We start from the raw sequence: 17661 nt of genomic DNA on the forward strand, positions 1-17661 counted from the left end.
TGCTCCTTCTTTTGTTTGACCTTTTTAGCATCTAGAGCAGCTTGCTTCTTTTCTTGCTTCAATCTTGCCTTTTCTTCTCTTTTTGCTTCAGCAAATTGAGGGTGTCCAGCCACCACACAAATTTCTTTTCCATTCCTGAAAACCTTAGTAATTCTTCTTTTCAATGCTGAATCAACTGGATCCTTGTAGAATACAATAGATCTTGACAACAGTTTCTTCTCATCAGGCTTTGGTGTCTTATACACTGTGTCCAAAGGATTCTTTAGAGAAGATTTTGAATAGTTCACCTTTGGCTTCAATATTAGTTCAGCCTTTGGAGATTTGATGCAGGATGGCTGGCCTCTTTCCAGATTATTCATGCACATATCATTCATAGAGATTTTCCTGGCTTGAGAGTGATGAATGACTGATTTTTCTGGCTTCTTTGTTAGACCAAACCTCTTTTGTATATCCTCATCAATCTTCTCCCAGTTGAATGGACTCAACTGCTTCTTTTCAGCTGCTCTCAGTGTGGCTGCTGCTTCATTAATCAGATCAATGCTGTCTTTAGTTGGTGGCTTAGTGAAAGCAATTATAGGCACAATTACTTTGCTAACTTGAATATGAAGCTATTTCTCCCCCTCACTTATGCCTTTCTCCCCCTTTTTGTTATCATCAAGTTGTGTGGGAGGGAGTTGAGCAGCCACCAACTGTTGGAGTAGTGCAGTCTGAGTTTCTTGATTGTTAAGTATCTTAGCCATTGATTTCTCTACAACAGATAATCTTGAGTCCATGGCCTCAACTTTCCTATTGAGATCAGCCTCCTTCCTTAGTTTTTGAACTATTTCAATCATGGTGGTAGCAGGAAGTCTAGCATCCAACCTTTCTATGACATCCTGCTTTACTTCAGAAATTTCTTGCTTGATTGCATCCACACTCTGACTGTGTTGGAGGGCTTGAATTTTATGCAGCTGGAGTGCTTCAAGATGTGCTATGAGTAGTTTCTTTGTGCTGGCATTGGAAGATGTCTGAATGGCTATTTGGGTGTCATAAATTAGCTTGAATAGTGTTGATTGGAAATGTGAGTAGGAACATTCTTTTGTTAGCATCCAGGCAGGAATATCTGCATCTCCCCCTATGCTCATGCTATCTTCCTCATCATCCCCACCAGCATCACCAAAAGAAGTTTCATCCAGTCCAAAATCACTGCCAATGTTGGAAGGCATAGCAGTGATTGCATCATTTGCTCTTTGTAAAGATTGTGTAGTATGCACCAAGTTCAGCAATCTTTCAGCCTCCTCATTGCCCTGTACAACTAGAGTTTGGTAAGCTGTCACAGGGTGAGTAAATATCTCAGCATCCAGGGAAATAGAATCTATAACAGCTTGATATTTTTATAGAAATAGCCTTTCCCTTTCTGCATCATTGACATTCATTGACTCACTTGCAATGGTTTCCATCCTTATCACTCCTGTACCTGCATTTCTCTCATGATCTCTCTTTTGTTGTATCAAGGTCTCACCTTGGCTCCCCACCCTCACACCCTCACCTTCACCATCTAAGGTGGGACTCCTCACACTCACTTTTGCCAGTCCTGAAGAAATGGACTGCATAGGTTCACTCTTTTCCTCTCCTTTTTCCTGGGAGCAACCCAGACTCTCACTCATTTCACTCCATTCCCTCTGTCCTAGGAGTGATTGCACTACTACTAAGTCTTCTGCACTTGTAATAATTGATGAAATTTGAAGTTGTGCAAAGACACTCGACGAATAAGGAATATCCGTCGGGTTAGCAGTTTGACTATCCGACGGATAACTGCTGTTAAGCTTATCCGTCGGGATACAATCACTACTCAACGGATGAACAATATCCATCGAGAGAGTATAAATAAATGAGTTTGGAGTGGAGACTATTGTGGACTCTGTGCAGATTGATGAAAATTTTGGCACAAATGTCTCAACAGTCTCAGAAAGAAATGGCAAGTAAGCCAATAAATCATCTAGAAGATGATGCTCACTTGCTTGGATTTTTGGCTTCTCCATGAGAGTTAAAGATGGAGAATTTGGAAGTGATGTGTTTATCATGTCAATATCCAAAGAGTGTGTGGGAGAATTTGGTGTTTCATGTGCTTCTATTGTTAGAGATTTTGGCTGTGATTCCAAATTTATTGGAGCCACATCAACCTGACTTTGAGAAGGTGCAGTGACTGTGTCTTTAGCACCAGTTTGCACAGTGTGTGAACCCTGTTCATCCCCAAGTTTCTTTGATTTCTTCTTTCTAGTGTAAGTTTGGGGTGAGCTTGTGTCCATTACCCTTTTGGCCTGTGCTCTTGGCTGAGAGTTTATTTCAATGGTAACATCCTTTTGGGAGGATGAAACCAGTAATGAGCTAATGTCCTTATTAAGCACTGCAGTTTGTTGGGAAACTGCAGTGTGGCTAGGCTGGAAAACACTCACCTCTCCAACCTTATCCTTAGGGTTACTTTGATGTTCACCCTGTCCCTCACCTTTCTTACCCACCTTCACACTCCCCTCTTTTGGTTTGGTGAATTTTACAACTGGCATCTTTTGAGAGACACCAGAGGGGGCCTTCTTTGTCTTTGTTTTTGAAATTTTGGATTTGGTAGCTTGGGTCGGCAACTGTTGGGTCAATGACACAGTTTCTATAGCTACACTAAAATGCAAAGAAGTTTTTGAGGCTGGAAGAGTAGAGATAGTTGAAATTATCTCACTTACCTGAGGTGCCTCCATAACTGGAAAATAGAAGAGTGGCACCTCTTTGTGGTGGTTTGCTCTGTTTAAATTTGCAATGATTATTCTCTCTTGAACCCAACAATCTAATTTGTTGGTTGGGTTCTCAAGCACAATATCCTCAGAGAGGTGGTTAACAACCATCATTAAAAATCTAGCATAATAAACATTTTTACCCCTTTTATTTAGCTCCCCTAACTTAAACCCCAACTCAAATATGACAAGATCACTAAAGTTGAAAAATTTATCAGTTACTAGCATGTAAAGCATGTTGAGCATAGAGATATTAACTGAATCAAAATTGCTGATTTTACCAGAAAATACTTTAGTAACTACATCACACAGATAACTCCATTCCTTTCTAAGACCCAACTTCCTAATTTCACTTAATTTAGAAGTAGAGAGTGCAAAGCCCATGGAATTAAGTATCTTAACAATGTCAGTGTCTGTGTGTGAGGAAGTTACAGTATTATCATGAATTTTGAAACATGCTTTAACAATATCACTATTAACACCAAATTCCTTACCTTTAATAGTGAAAGTGATAGTCTTATCAGTTGAGTTGTACACTACAGTCGTCCACATTTCTTCAACAACCTCACAGTAAATGGTGGGTGATTTCAGCATGGCATAGTTGAGTTTGCAGTTCTTCACAAATTCCATCATTTTGTGGTAGTCGCCAGACTGCTGAATCCTCTTGTTCATTACAGCCGTGAAATTGTTCTTCTCATAGATAAAGCCAGTTTGAGACATGATTTTGATGACTAGTGCCATTGTTAGAGAGTAAAAACTTGCAGAGAGAGAGAGAGTAAGTGCTTTTGAGAAAGAGAGAAGTTAGAGCAGATGATTTGAGAATGATAAAAGAAAAGCAATGAAAATAAATTATGCTTTTATACTATCTCAAAAATAACTGGCAAAAATAATAAAGTAAAATAAAGTAACCAATAAGAATTGCCCAAAATAGTCGTTTAAAAATAAACTGTAAAAAATCCATCAATTATTCGTCGTGTTATGCTTATAAACTGTAAGTATACTCGATGGATAATGTTTAGAAAATTAACAGCTAGGACTTAGACAATTCGACGGATGAGGATAAACAGTTATCCGTCGAGTTATAAAATATTCCAGAAAAATAATTGATTTTATTAACAAGCAGTATTTCGATGGATGATCAAACTCGATGGATAATGATCATCCGTCGGGATGTAAATTTTGACTTACCCAAAATTTCATCCAACACTGAAAAATCAATTAAATTTCTCGCTACATTACAAATTGAAAATTATCTGAAAAGATTCAAGAGTAATTAAGCATACCTAACTCACTTACCAACCTTGAAAAGGTGGATTCATCCAGTGGCTTGGTAAATATATCTGCAAGCTGTTTTTCACTTGGAACAAAATATAATTCCACAGTACCATTCATTACATGTTACCTTATGAAGTGGTACTTGATGTCTATGTGCTTTGTTCTTGAATGTTGTACTGGATTTTCAGTGATGGCAATTGCACTTGTGTTATCACAGAAAATAGGAATTCTTTCCACTTGCAGACCATAGTCTAGCAATTGGTTTTTCATCCACAAAATCTGTACACAGTAACTGCCAGCAGCAATATATTCAGCTTCTGTTGTAGAAGTAGAAACTGAATTTTGCTTTTTACTGAACCAGGACACAAGCTTGTTTCCTAGAAATTGACAGGTTCCTATTGTACTTTTTCTATCAATTCTACAACCTGCATAATCTGAATCTGAATAACCAGTTAGATCAAAACCAGAATCTCTAGGGTACCAAATGCCAAGTTTTGGTGTTCCCTTGAGATATCTGTAAATTCTCTTAATAGCTACTAAGTGAGATTCTCTAGGATCAGCCTGAAATCTAGCACCGAGACATGTAGCAAACATTATATCTGGCATACTAGCTGTTAAGTATAAAAGTGAGCTAACCATGCCTCTATAACTTGAAATATCCACAGACTTTTCAGTAGTGTTTAATTCAAGTTTAGTTGCAGTGGCCATTGGAGTTTTTGCAGATGTGCAATCCATTAGTTCAAACTTCTTTAAAAGATCATAAATGTATTTAGTTTGACTAATGAATATTCCATCACTAACTTGCTTAACTTGCAAACCAAGAAAGTAAGTTAGTTCTCCCATCATGCTTATTTCATATTTACTTTGCATCAATTTGGCAAACGTTTTGCAAATTTTTCATCTGTAGAGCCAAAAATAATGCCATCTACATAAATTTGAACAAGTATGCTAGAGACATTAACATTTTTAAAGAATAAAATTTTTTCTACAGTACCTCTAGTGAAGTGATTCTCTAAAAGAAACTTTGACAAAGTGTCATACCAGGCTCTAGGTGCTTGCTTCAGTCCATAAAGTGCTTTCAAAAGATAGTAGACATATTCTAAAAAATTTGGATCTTCAAAACCAGGAGGCTGACTGATATAGACTTCCTCCTCCAAATCTCCATTCAGAAAGGCACTTTTGACATCCATTTGATAGACCTTGAAATTGGCATGGGCTGCATAGGCTAAGAAGATTCTGATGGCTTCAAGTCTTGCAACAGGAGCAAATGTTTCATCAAAATCTATTCCTTCTTGTTGACAATAGCCCTTAACAACCAATCTAGCTTTGTTCCTGACTACTATGCTATTTTCATCCGTCTTGTTTTTGAATACCCATTTGGTGTCTATTGGATTCTTTCCTTTAGGCTTGGGTACCACCTTCCATACTTTATTCCTTTCAAATTGGTTTAGCTCCTCCTGCATAGCTAAAATCCAATCAGGATCCAACAAAGCTTCTTCTACCTTCTTTGGTTCTTCCTTAGATAGGAAACTGCTATATAGACATTCTTCTTGAGTTGCTTTCCTTGTTTGAACTCTAGAAGATACATCACCAATAATGAGCTCAAAGGGGTGATCCTTTGTCCATTTCCTTTGTTGAGGTAGATTAGCTCTGGATGAAGAGGCCTCATGGTTGTCTTGATGTGTGATTGAGTTTTGATTATTAGAAACTCCCCCCCCCCCCGAGTTTATGGATCTTTGATTTGAGAAAGGAGAACTTTCTATAAGTGATCTATTCTGACTTTCAGCTTCTTTTGATGACCCGACAGATGGTGAATTTTGAGTACCGACGGATGAAGCTGGTTGTCTCCCGACGGATAAAGCAGATTGTCTCCCAACGAATAAAGCATTTTGCAACTCGATAGATGTTGAATTTTATGCTTCATTGGTAGTAGATTTTTCTGCATTATCCTTTGATACTGTTTCTTGATCACTTTCATCATCACTGTCATCACTAACCATCTCCACATTGTCAAATTTGAGGCTCTCATGGTAATCTCCATCTTGTAGTCCTTCAATCTTTTTATCATCAAACACAACATGTATTGATTCCACAACAATGTCCGTTCTCAGATTGTAGACTCTGTATGCTTTACCAACAGCATATCCAACAAAAATTCCTTAATCTACTTTAGCATCAAACTTCCCATTCTGATCAGTTTGATTTCTAAAGATATAGCATTTGCAGCCAAAGACATGAAGAAAGTTTAGAGTTGGCTTCTTGTTCTTGAACAATTGGTAGGGAGTCATGCATTTTGCTTGATTAACCAAAGAAATATTTTGAGTGTAGCATGTAGTATTTACAGCTTCAGCCCAGAAATATGTTGGTAACTTAGATTCTTCAAGCATTGTCTTTGCAGCTTCAATAAGTGATATGTTCTTTCTTTCTAGCACTCCATTTTGTTGTGGAGTTCTTGCTGCTGAAAACTCATACAAAATCCCATTTTCTTCACAAAATGCTCTCATGACAGAATTCTTGAACTCAGTTATATTGTCACTCCTGATTCTTCTAACTTTGAAATCAGGATGATTGTTGACTTGCCTTATGTGATTGATGATGATTTCACTAGCCTCGTCTTTAGACTTAAGGAAATATGTCCAAGAGAACTTTGAGAAATCATCTATAATTACTAGGCAAAATCTTTTTCTAGAGATGGATAACACATTGACTGGTCCAACAAAATCCATGTGCAGTAGTTGTAAAGGTTCTTCAATTGTTAAATCAAGCTTCTTTCTGAATGATGCTTTGATTTATTTACCCTTTTGGCAAGCATCACACAGTTCATTTTTATAAAACTCCACTTGAGGAATACCTCTAACCAGTTCTTTCTTTACAGTCTCATTCATGGTCTTGAAGTTTAGATGGGATAGCTTCTTGTGCCATAGCCAACTTTCATCTTGACTTGCTTTACTGAGAAGACAAGTAACAGATTCTGCATTTGATGAGTTGAAGTCAGCTAGGTACACATTTCCTTTTCTCACTCCAGTGAAAACCACTTTGTTGCTCCTCTTGTTTGTCACGACACAGGCTTCCGAGTTGAAGGTCACTGAATTGCCTTTATCATAAAGCTGGCTGATACTCAACAAATTGTGCTTGAGACCATCCACTAAGGCAACCTCCTCAATGATAACATTGTCTTTTGAAATCAAGTCATATCCTATAATGTAACCCTTGTTGTCATCTCCAAAAGTAATACTTGGGTCAGCTCTCTCCTTGAACTCTATGAGCAGGGTAGAATCACCAGTCATGTGTCTCGAACAACCACTATCCAAGTACCACAGATTCTTTCTGTTTCCCTGCACACATTAAAATCAAATCAAGTTGATTTTGGTACCCAAGTTTCCTTGGGTCCTGCCTTGTTAGCTTTCTTCTTCTGTTTCTTAGGTTTGATCTCATTTGACTTGGGGATATAAGATTCATCCTTAGTCATCTGAGTTGGACCTTTGAAACCATTCATTAAAACATAATTATCATGCACATTGTGATTAACAGGAAATGGCATGCTATTAGAAAACATGTTATTCCAGTAGGGCATGCTAAATGGCATTTGAGGCATACTAAATGCAGCATAATAGGGATTAGGTGCAAATGGCATATTAGCAAATTGTTCATTCATATTATGTGTAGACATAACATTCATAGGCATATAAGGCATGGCATTCATGTTGGGAAAATGGGAGGGTACATACATAGGAGTAGGCATGGCAAGTTTGTAATTAACAGACAAATGATTAGCACTACCACACTTAATACAGATTTTTCTAGGAGCATATTTGTCAGGTGTGTATTTGTTATATTTGTTAATCCCTACTTTACCATTTCTATTGTTTTTCTTTTTAGCCTTTGTTTTAACCTCAATCTTTTCTAGTTTGTCATTCAACTGCTTGATGGACAGAGGACCAACATTCACTTTCTTCTCCTTCTTCACTTGACTAGTTTCTCTTGAAATGAAGTTTCTGGAAACTGATCCATATTTTTCATTTAACTTAGCAAGTTTTGCTTTACTCACAGGTTTGCTTACAGCCGACGGATGAGGATTTATGTCACTCGACGGATAATCCTTTTGGTTATCCGACGGATGGCTCTCATCATCCGTCGAGTCCACATCTGTTAGCAATCCTTCAACCAAATTGGATTCCAGCTTCTCCTTATTCTTCTTCCAGGCTGCATCACAAAAGGACTCAATACCTTGAACTTTGTGATTTGAGCATGAACATCTCTAGATGTTTTCCATGCCTTAATCACCTCTTGTTCTCGTTCAACCTGCTTCTTCAAAATCTCTTCTTTCTTCAAGGACTCAATTAATTCATCCTTAGCAATCTTACACTCAATTCTCAGTTTTTCAAATTTAATAAACTGAGACTCTAGCACATTATTTCTCTCACTTAAAAACAAATTGTTTTATTTGATTTTAGCATTTTCCTTAGTGAGGGACTTAAGTGTAATACGCAAATGATATAATTCTGTAGACATGTCATTTATTGCATCATTACACTCAGCTTTAGATAAATGTGCAAGGTTAGTGGTGATTACCTGATTACTTGAAGAACTTATCTATGTTTCATCAGACTTGGCCATTAGGGCTAGATTGACATAGCTGACATTCTCATCCTCGTCCAGACCATCTGCTGCTCAGTCATTTTCTTGTGTAATGAAAGCCCTTTCCTTTTGTTTGAGCAACTCAAAATATTTCTGTTTATAATCCACAGGCTCAAACTTCTTCTTACTGGAATCTGACTTTCTACACTCACTGGTAAAGTGCCCTGCCAAGCCACATTTGAAACATTTGAATTTTGATTTATCCACCATGTTTCTATTTGGCTTAGCTGCTTCAAAGTTCTTCTTGAACTTGAGCTTGGCAAATCTTCTGGAAAGAAATGCTAGATGTTCATCAAGTCATCCATATCATCCTGGCTCAAAGAATCTTCATTTTCTGCTACCAGCCCCTTGTCCTTGTTTTCACAGACCTTTGAAGTAGACTCAACAGCTTCTATCTTCATCTCCTTCTCTTTCTCTAACTCAGCAACCAGTGCAATGGACCCTCCTTTATTTCTCCCTTTCTCCATTCTTTCATCTTGCTCTATTTCAAGCTCATAAGTCTTTAGAATGCCATACAGTCTCTCTAGTGTAAACTCCTTGTATTCTTGTAAATTTCTCAAGGACACTGTCATTGATTTCCATTGTTTTGGAAGGGATCTCAGAAATTTGAGGTTAGAATACTTGGTTTGGTAGACTCTTCCATGCAGCTTCAGAGCATTTAGTAGCTTTTGAAATCTACTAAAGATATCAGTGAAAGTTTCACCTTCTTCAAAGTGGAAATTCTCATATTGTTGAATTAGTAATTGCATCTTGTTTCCTATAACTTGTTCAGTGCCATCACAAATTATTTGAATGGTATCCCAAACCTCTTTGGCTGTCTTGCAATTGATGATGTTGTCAAACATGTCACCATCAACTCCATTGAACAGAATATTCATGGCCTTCTTGTCTTTCCTGACTTGTTCAATATCAAGATCTAACCATTCATGCCTTGGCTTGGGAACTGATGGCTCATTTCCAGTTGCAGCTCTCATTGGTACATGAGGACCTCTCTCTATGCAATCCACATAGGCCTCATCTTGAGAAAGTAAATGAAGATGCATCTTTACCTTCCAGTGATGGTAATTATCTTTGTCCAGAAAAGGAATCTTGACTCCAACATCCTTCTTGTTCATCTTGTTGTTTGTTGTGATCTTTAAACTCTTTGTTCTTCAAGAGCTTGCTCTGATACCAATTGTTACTCCCTAACAATGCATCAAGAATTACAGAATGGGGGTTGAATGGAATTCTTGAAACTTTTTCTGAATTATAAAATGTTTTAACTCAAAATATATATGTGAGTGTTTTGATTTGCAAAGTGCGGAATGATAAATTAAAATGAATCAAAACACAAAGTAATAAAAACACAAGTCTTTAAAACTTTTTGGTGGATTTGAATGTATCCACCAGATATATATATATATATATATATATATATATATATATATATATATATATCGAGAGAACTATGTGAAGCTTGAATAGCTCACAGCTGCTTACAAATAAGAACAACTAAACTTACAGAGAAATGCTAAAGGATACAGCTTACAATTGTTTCTCTGAGAAAATGTATTTCTTAGTCTTGTTGTAGTTCTACTTGCTACTCTTGGTTTATATATCACCAAGATTACACAGTAATAAGACAAGATAATAAAACAAAACCTATCAAGTCTAATACTATGCTACTTCATTACTCTATTCCAGCATCTTTGAATATATTCATAATAGCATGGAAATGACAATGCTTCTTTGTTCTCAAAAACTCATTTGAATAGGCTGTCACATTCCTTTTGCAAACACTCGACGCATGTGACTGTGTTGTCACTGTCAACAGATGTTTGAATTGATCATCCGTCGGGTACATGCTTGTTATCCGTCGGGTAGCCTTGTTGATCATCCGTCGGGTAGCTTTGTTAATCATCCGTCGGGTAGCCATTTAACACTTGACTCTATTTCATTTATGCAGAATTACAAGACATCATCTATTTACATTTAATCAACCTATTATGCACATCTACTAGCAGTCTACATGATTCATAAGCTACTACAGAATCTATACAAAGGTGTTTGCAGAAATGTGCTACATGACTTATTGTTACATAAGCTACTCACACGATGGATATCAAATCATAATCCGTCGGGACTATATTGAGTCATCCGTCGGGACTATATTCCTTATCCGTCGAGTGCTACATAATTCACTAAGTTTTTTTTTTTGCTAAATCATAATTCACTAAGTTGAATCTACTAAGGTATTTTGTTAATGAAATCATCAAGTTCACAACATATTCCCAACAATTCTCATTATAAGACCGAAGTCCTAGACGTACTAACGGGGAGTTAGTAGTCTTCGAACCATGAAGAAGATGAAAGATCCATGACCAAGTACTAAGATCCAAGACCGACAAAAGCTAAGAAGGACAAAGACTACACCAAGGGTTCTACATTAACTTTGAAGAAATAACAGGGAGTTATTGTATGAGATAGGTTGTGTATGTTTCCACATTTAATTCTTAATATTCTTTTAAGAAATTTGTAAGTCACCTCAGCCTAGTTAGTTATTATACTAGACCAAAACTCTTTTTATTAAGGTATTGTTTTCATAACTAGTGCCTTCTAAATTTTGCAGTGAGGTGAAGTAAACAGAGTTGATTCTCGTTCTAAGACTCATATCTAATACGTACTAACGGAGAGTTAATAGTCTTCACACAATGAAGAAGATGAAAGATCTAGGGCCAAGTACTAAAATCTAAGACCGATAAAAGTTAAGAAGGACAAAGACTACACCAAGGGTTCTACATCAACTCTGAAGAAATAACGGGGATTTATTGTCTGATATAGGTTGTGTATGTTTACACATTTATTTGAGGTGGTAATGCGGAGAAACGCACCAAGATAAATATTTGTGGGGTTATAAAGGCTTCTCCGTCTACAAAAAGAACAGGGTTATTTTAAGGAAAAACTCGAGTCCGGGAGAGGAGCTCGGGGACAGGATGTAGTGGTGAGCGAATCTATTAGAGGTTGCGTCATTGCGAACGAGGATAAAATCTCACGTGTGGAATTTTCTTTCCTTATATTTAATTTCCGCATCAATAATATGCATAACTACTCGGTAAAATATTTAAAACAAGATAAATATTTTTAAAATGTCATAAAAATTTTAAATTGGCCATTAAGCTAACCCCCCTTCTAGCTTAAAGTAGCCCTTTTATGGGACCTAACAACCCAAACCCAGCCACAAACAAATCAAACATTCACCAACTAACATAAATATATAACAACATCAACATCAATCAACAAAAACAGAATATATGATACCGACATGAACATTCATGAACAAAGGAGAAACTAAGAGCATGAAATCAAGTTCAATTTGAAACAAAATAACAGAGAAGGGGGAGATGAACTCACGATTATGACGAAAACAAGCAAGAAGCAAGACCTCGATCCTATGGCGATGGGGTAATAAGAAGGTCTCGGTACTTTTTGGGGATTCTGTCTTTAAAAGATGTTTTTTTTTAATATAGTAAAAGTGGAGAATGAACAGAAGAGGGGCTTTTATAGCCCACGACAAAGAGGAACCGTCAAGAATGCGTGGCAAACACATATTGATCGTGAAACTATTGTTAAAGCTAACAAAAAATATATACAGTTGTGATAATAAATAACCATTATTCCAGCGTATCGTTTGAGGAAAAAATAAACCCCCAACAATTCAAATTCAGGGGGAAATCTGAAAAATCGTTTCAAATTCCAGATTTTACCATAACCCCAGCTAATCCGGACCCAATCTACACAACAATCATGACTCCATCCTAGTGAGGATCCAATTGAGTACATAAAGCAATAGGGACTCACTTACAAGTCCGGATTTGTTTTTTACCTCTCAACCCAGACTGGGGGGCAAAGAACAATAAGTTTTTCTCTACAAAACAATCATGATTCATTTTTCTAATTCGGGTCTATCCTTTCACTCTCAACTCGGACTGCTGGGCAGGAACGCAGCAAAATTTTCTTCGAGGAAAAATGAATCAACATCCTAGTCGGGCTGGACCTCTCTATACCCAACCTGGACTGGGGGCAAGAGAGAAGCAGATTTTTTCTTCAAGGAAACAATAAATAAAACATCCTAGTTCGGCTTGAACCTTTTAATACGAACATGGACTGGGAGACAAGAAAAAAGTAAATTTTCTCTACAAACCAACAATGATTCACTGTTCCCCATCCAAAAAATATGTATAATGGAATGAGAGGCAAATGAAAGGGTATAAAATCCCTCTCGAACCGGGGTTTGGGTTACTTAATCTAGGTTCGACCCAACCCAGGTGGCCCAGGACCAAAGCAACCCTACAGCTCCTAACCCAGAAGGCCCAAATAGCGCATAATACATGAAGTATAAACCACCACTGAGGATCTTATGTGATAATGACAGTCGGAGATGGATAAGGATCTCCACACTCACTCTTGTACCATCCTAACCTGGACACATGTAAAGCATCCATAGGTCCCCGGTACCCCTCCGCTCCAAGGGATGAGCGACCCTGATTGAAAGGTATCAACCCCTAAATCCTATCCTGGGATAGTAGCCCAAGAAAAACAGGCACGCCTACAACCTCCTTACATTTCTAACTTCATCATTTAAAAGCGAATTATTACTCTCGCGTCGGAGGCATCGCGGGGCTCAAATCTCCCATCGATGTTATTTTACCAACACCCAGCGTCCGGACATGACATCGGAAGAGCCACATCGTGAATTGAAATTATCATTGTGCATGTAAGTTTATATACCCCTCCCCCGCGATATTTGTCTACAGGTCTCGGTTGAGGCAATTAAATAGGCTAATGAGCTGATAGGGGACACCATCTATCCTGGCAAAAAGATTGTTAGAAGCCGCAAATGCAACTGGTCGTGCTGATTTTTTTATTGGCATATTTAATTAACCTGGGATTTAAGAATCATTGCACAGTTGTAACCGTGTTATATGTAGGTATGCTTGTAAACAAACCAGTATGTGTCATGCTCATGAATTTCTTTATAGCTTTTGAAACTCGGTTGCCAGTTAATACAAGCAGAATGACGAGGTTGTGTTAGTAGCAGTGAATTTGTTTGGTTTTCTGTAAGGATTATTGAGATGCCCGTACATTCTATGTAAAAAAATCCACCTCAGTCAAAGGCTTAAAGCCCCTCCTTGCTGTGAGATATTTAGTCATTAGGTTCAACTAAGTGTGGTATTGACTTGTGATACTTAAAGTTTTTTTATGCGATGATGCTTCTCGTTTTTTCTAGTCATGGCGCACTTATGTCCTAAGCTTTACTCGTTATGAGATTTGATCTGAAATGCCTGATTAATCTTACAATTTCAGTAATGCTGATTGCTAAGTGTGTACCCAGTCATGCATATCGTTTCTGAATTTGACGGCGGAGGAGCAAATGCCAAATGGTCATTAAGAGCAATAGGTGATGATGAAGCTCTGAAAAATGAAAATGCAGTATTTCAGGAGCCAGTAAAGGATATTTAAATTTTAATTGCTTCAAGTTTCTTTCCATAATGTGGTTCTCTTTAATTTGTAGGGCCTTTTAACAGGTCTTGGTTTGGACTGAAGTTGGCTATGCATGTTTGAGGGCCTCTTGTTCTTCCGTCACAATTGCCAAGGACTTCATTTCTTTTGCAAGATATAACACTAATCTTATAGTACTAAGCAATATCGACGTCGCGATGATTCAAATGTTAGAGATGAACGAATGGGATCCCATCGTGCTTGTTTTTACGAACACGGTAATGTGGTTCTTGCTTAAGATTTTTACATGTTAAAGAGAAATGGTTAAAGCTTTAAGAGCATACCCCTTCAATATTCAACCTTGTAGTAACTGTAAATCCTGTAATGACAAGGTCACGAGGGGAGGGGGATCCGAGATCGCAAGCAAAGAGAGGCACATCTGTATTAACACAAACTCTGCCAGCAATCGTGTAATTTACTGTGCAGCTTCGTGCTTTTGGGCTTTCATTATATGTGCAACTTTATATTTCGTTTTCAACATGTAAAAAAACGGACAAGTCCTGTTTAAGAGCTTCTGCCTACAAAATTAAAAAGAGGCCACATACCCCTTCAACATTCAACCTTTTAGTGACTACAAACACTGTAATTGCAAGAGATCACAAGGACAGCTAGATTAAGATCGCAAGCAGTGGCAGATCCATATTACAGCATGCTTTCGGGCATCAAGCTTATGCAACTTTGTACAGCTTTGTTTTTTCCCACCAACATTCTAGTCTGGTGATTTATACAAAAGACTAATATGAGAGCCATATAAAATAATTGTTCAATCAGTTATCTTTTTGACAGAATTTGATAGCCCGAAGATTTCATAGATAGACAATACACGACTGCAACAAACTTCAAATATTAAACTTAAATGTTCACAATTTATACTCCAAAAAGCCTCAAGGTTGGTACATACTGAAGCTAATCCAGTACCCGTCTAATTTCCAATATTCTGGGACTTATTAAGGATCACACCCTCGTATTTGACTTGAAACCATTTCATTGCGTCCTCCTTTGTAACTCTGTGCTGAATTCCAACACGAGATTTGCACCTGCGACGACGTCCAACACGGTAACCGGGGCGCTCAAGCACAACATAGAAATCCATGCCATAAATTCCTGTTGAAGGATCATACCTGGAAAGAATATAAAACAAGTAAATAGAAGTGGGAGCAAATTATAAGAGTGATCATGTTAGGCTGGCATAAGTTTAATGGTGAGAACTTGATCAACTGCCGCTTACATATAATCTAAAAATACCCCCAAATCTAATCATATATCAATGGTGAAAAAGAAGTCAGCGTACAATTATTTAAACGTTGAAACCACGGCCTTCCCATGCAACCACTTAAAGGATTAAAAAACACTCGGTCCTCTTAAGAAACGTTAAGTAAATGAAACCTCTGAACTGTCAAGGAATTTTCAAATTGTCCTGATCTAATATTAAGCCTATTGTTCAATGATCACATTCCCATGTTTCCAAACTAAAATTCGAAGATACTAAATCAAAAATAATCCTTCCAATAGAAAATTTCTGTAAAACAAAAGGGCGTCCAGAAAGACCCAATATAATAGGATAAAGATAATTAAACTAACAATTAAAAAAGGTATACATGTTAGACACATATTCATTAGCTCCACGAAATATAGTGCCAAGTTAAAAGAGTGTTATGTTCTGCTAAAGAAACCAGACAAAGGCAGAATGAATTCTTGAGCATATCAAGGCTAACCCAGACTAAAAAGTATAGTTACATAAATGATTGTGTACACACTTTTTGAAAAAAACAGTTCTCAAATATATATACTCATAAGCTTCAACATCTACTTCCTAACAAATTCGGCACTGGAAGCTTGCTTGACTGCATACCTTAGACTAGTTTCGTTGGACAGAAGAGTAGCATAACAATTAAAAAAGAACTTTAGAAGAAAGAGGGATGATCTAGTCATCAAACTTGGGTCTTTCACCAACAAAGATTTAAACCTTAAGTACAAAACAATCCAAACGAACCATGATAAAGGCATTTAGAGAATTCTTATATGTTTATTTCTTACCAGTACCAAAATATTAATCATATAATATCAAACAATGTGAGTACTTTCTTGTTATTGTATAAATAGACAGATTTTCGATTTTATACAACAAAGAGTAGCATATATTTAACATATGGCAAGAACTTGATACAGAAACAATAGAACCGCTTACTTAATTCCAAGATCGATGTGTTCCTGGATACCAAAGCCAAAACAACCAGTATCACTAAAATTCTTCCTCAACAATTCATACTCCTTAACCTTAAGCCCACTCTCAAGTAGCTGCATGGCCTTGTCACCCCTCACAGTGACATAACACGCAATCTTCTCATTACGTCTGATTCCAAAAGACCTCACAGTGTACCTTGCTGCACAGTACACAACACATGTTTTCAACTGTTCCAAAGTAAAAAAAAAACCTCAATATACAAAAAATCACTGAGCTCAGATGAATCCAGAGATTTCTAATCTTTCATACATAAAACAACTCAACTGATTTCATTTTTGATTTCATTTTTAGTGTAGGCTAAAATGCTAAAGTGAAATGAACAAAAAGAACTAATCTTATGCTTGATATCAATGCAGTTGCTTATTAATAACTATACAACTATAAAAATAAAATAAAATAAAAAATAAAAAGAGTAAAAATAAAAAACCTTTAGAGAAAACAGGGGTTTGGCCACTGAGTTGTTCCAAGACCTGTAAAATAGAGCAACCCAAATATGAATAACAGTAAAGTACACAAATCTCTATCTCTCTCTCTCTCTCTCTCTCTCTCTCTCTCTCTATCTCTATCTCTCTCTCTCTCTATCTCTATCTCTCTCTCTCTCCCTCTGTTAATACACAAATAAATAAAGAGAAGGGGTACCTTAGAGGCCCTGGTGAGTCGATCACCACTCTCTCCGACAGAGATATTGAGAACAAGCTTTTGTACCTTAATCTCTCTCATGGGATTGGCTAATTTCCTGTCCGAAGCCTGCATTTTTTTATAAATTCAATCAAATTAAATATACCAGTATGTATCATATAAACAATAGAGAGATTTAGAATTAATATGATGGATGGGATGTATATACCATTTTGATGTTAGTCGCTGTGGGAAAGAAGAAGCTGAGGAAGAAAAAGATCTTAAAAAACCTAATTTATAATCACTAGGGTTTAGCAACTCTCCTCACTCAATTGGGCCGTCTGTCTGGCCCATGTTTATTCGTTCAAAAAACGAACCTGAGTCATGATTTCACTAAGCTAAACTAGTTTGGTTTATTAAATGAGCCAAGCCAACTTGGCTCGCAAATTCAACATTAAAATAAATTAGGAAAAATTAACAAACATAAAATTTTAATTTTAAACATTTGTAAATTTTAAATGAGTCCGGATTAGAGCCGGGTCGAGTTCTCGAATTTCGAGCCGAGTTCTGATCGCTTTCAGTATA

General features: G+C 37.0%; 1 protein-coding gene and 1 long non-coding RNA gene across 3 annotated transcripts; one reads left to right on the plus strand and one right to left on the minus strand.

The window, feature by feature from the left end:
- The first annotated feature begins 13264 nt into the window (after nt 1–13264).
- Nucleotides 13265–14911, plus strand: LOC141707920 (uncharacterized). Its single transcript, XR_012569221.1, has 3 exons — nt 13265–13428; nt 14019–14112; nt 14227–14911. It is a non-coding gene; the product is annotated as an uncharacterized LOC141707920 (long non-coding RNA).
- Nucleotides 14912–14964: 53 nt separating this feature from the next.
- On the minus strand, nt 14965–17438 carry LOC141707918 (large ribosomal subunit protein uL5-like). 2 transcript variants are annotated; one of them, XM_074511364.1, is made up of 5 exons: nt 17306–17438; nt 17098–17205; nt 16886–16928; nt 16402–16597; nt 14965–15334 (listed from the first exon to the last, which is right to left on the minus strand). In XM_074511364.1, exons 1-5 carry the CDS (start codon nt 17306–17308, stop codon nt 15136–15138), a joined length of 549 nt encoding a protein of 182 aa, XP_074367465.1. In that variant the 5' UTR covers nt 17309–17438; the 3' UTR covers nt 14965–15135. The 2 variants fall into 2 exon arrangements, with proteins under 2 accessions (XP_074367465.1, XP_074367464.1); XM_074511363.1 differs by lacking the exon at nt 17306–17438 and having other exon boundaries at nt 17098–17211.
- Nucleotides 17439–17661: the final 223 nt, after the last annotated feature.

This window comes from Apium graveolens, chromosome 2 (genome assembly GCF_009905375.1).
Source record: "Apium graveolens cultivar Ventura chromosome 2, ASM990537v1, whole genome shotgun sequence".
Lineage (NCBI taxonomy): Eukaryota > Viridiplantae > Streptophyta > Magnoliopsida > Apiales > Apiaceae > Apium > Apium graveolens.

Coding starts and splice junctions, on each gene's coding strand:
- LOC141707918 (XM_074511363.1), bottom strand. CDS start 17,211: ATGCAGGCTTCGGACAGGAAATTAGCCAATCCCATGAGAGAGATTAAG. Junction 16,929..17,097: donor GACTCACCAGGGCCTCTAAG/GTACCCCTTCTC, acceptor TCTATTTTACAG/GTCTTGGAACAACTCAGTGG. Junction 16,598..16,885: donor AACCCCTGTTTTCTCTAAAG/GTTTTTTATTTT, acceptor TGTACTGTGCAG/CAAGGTACACTGTGAGGTCT.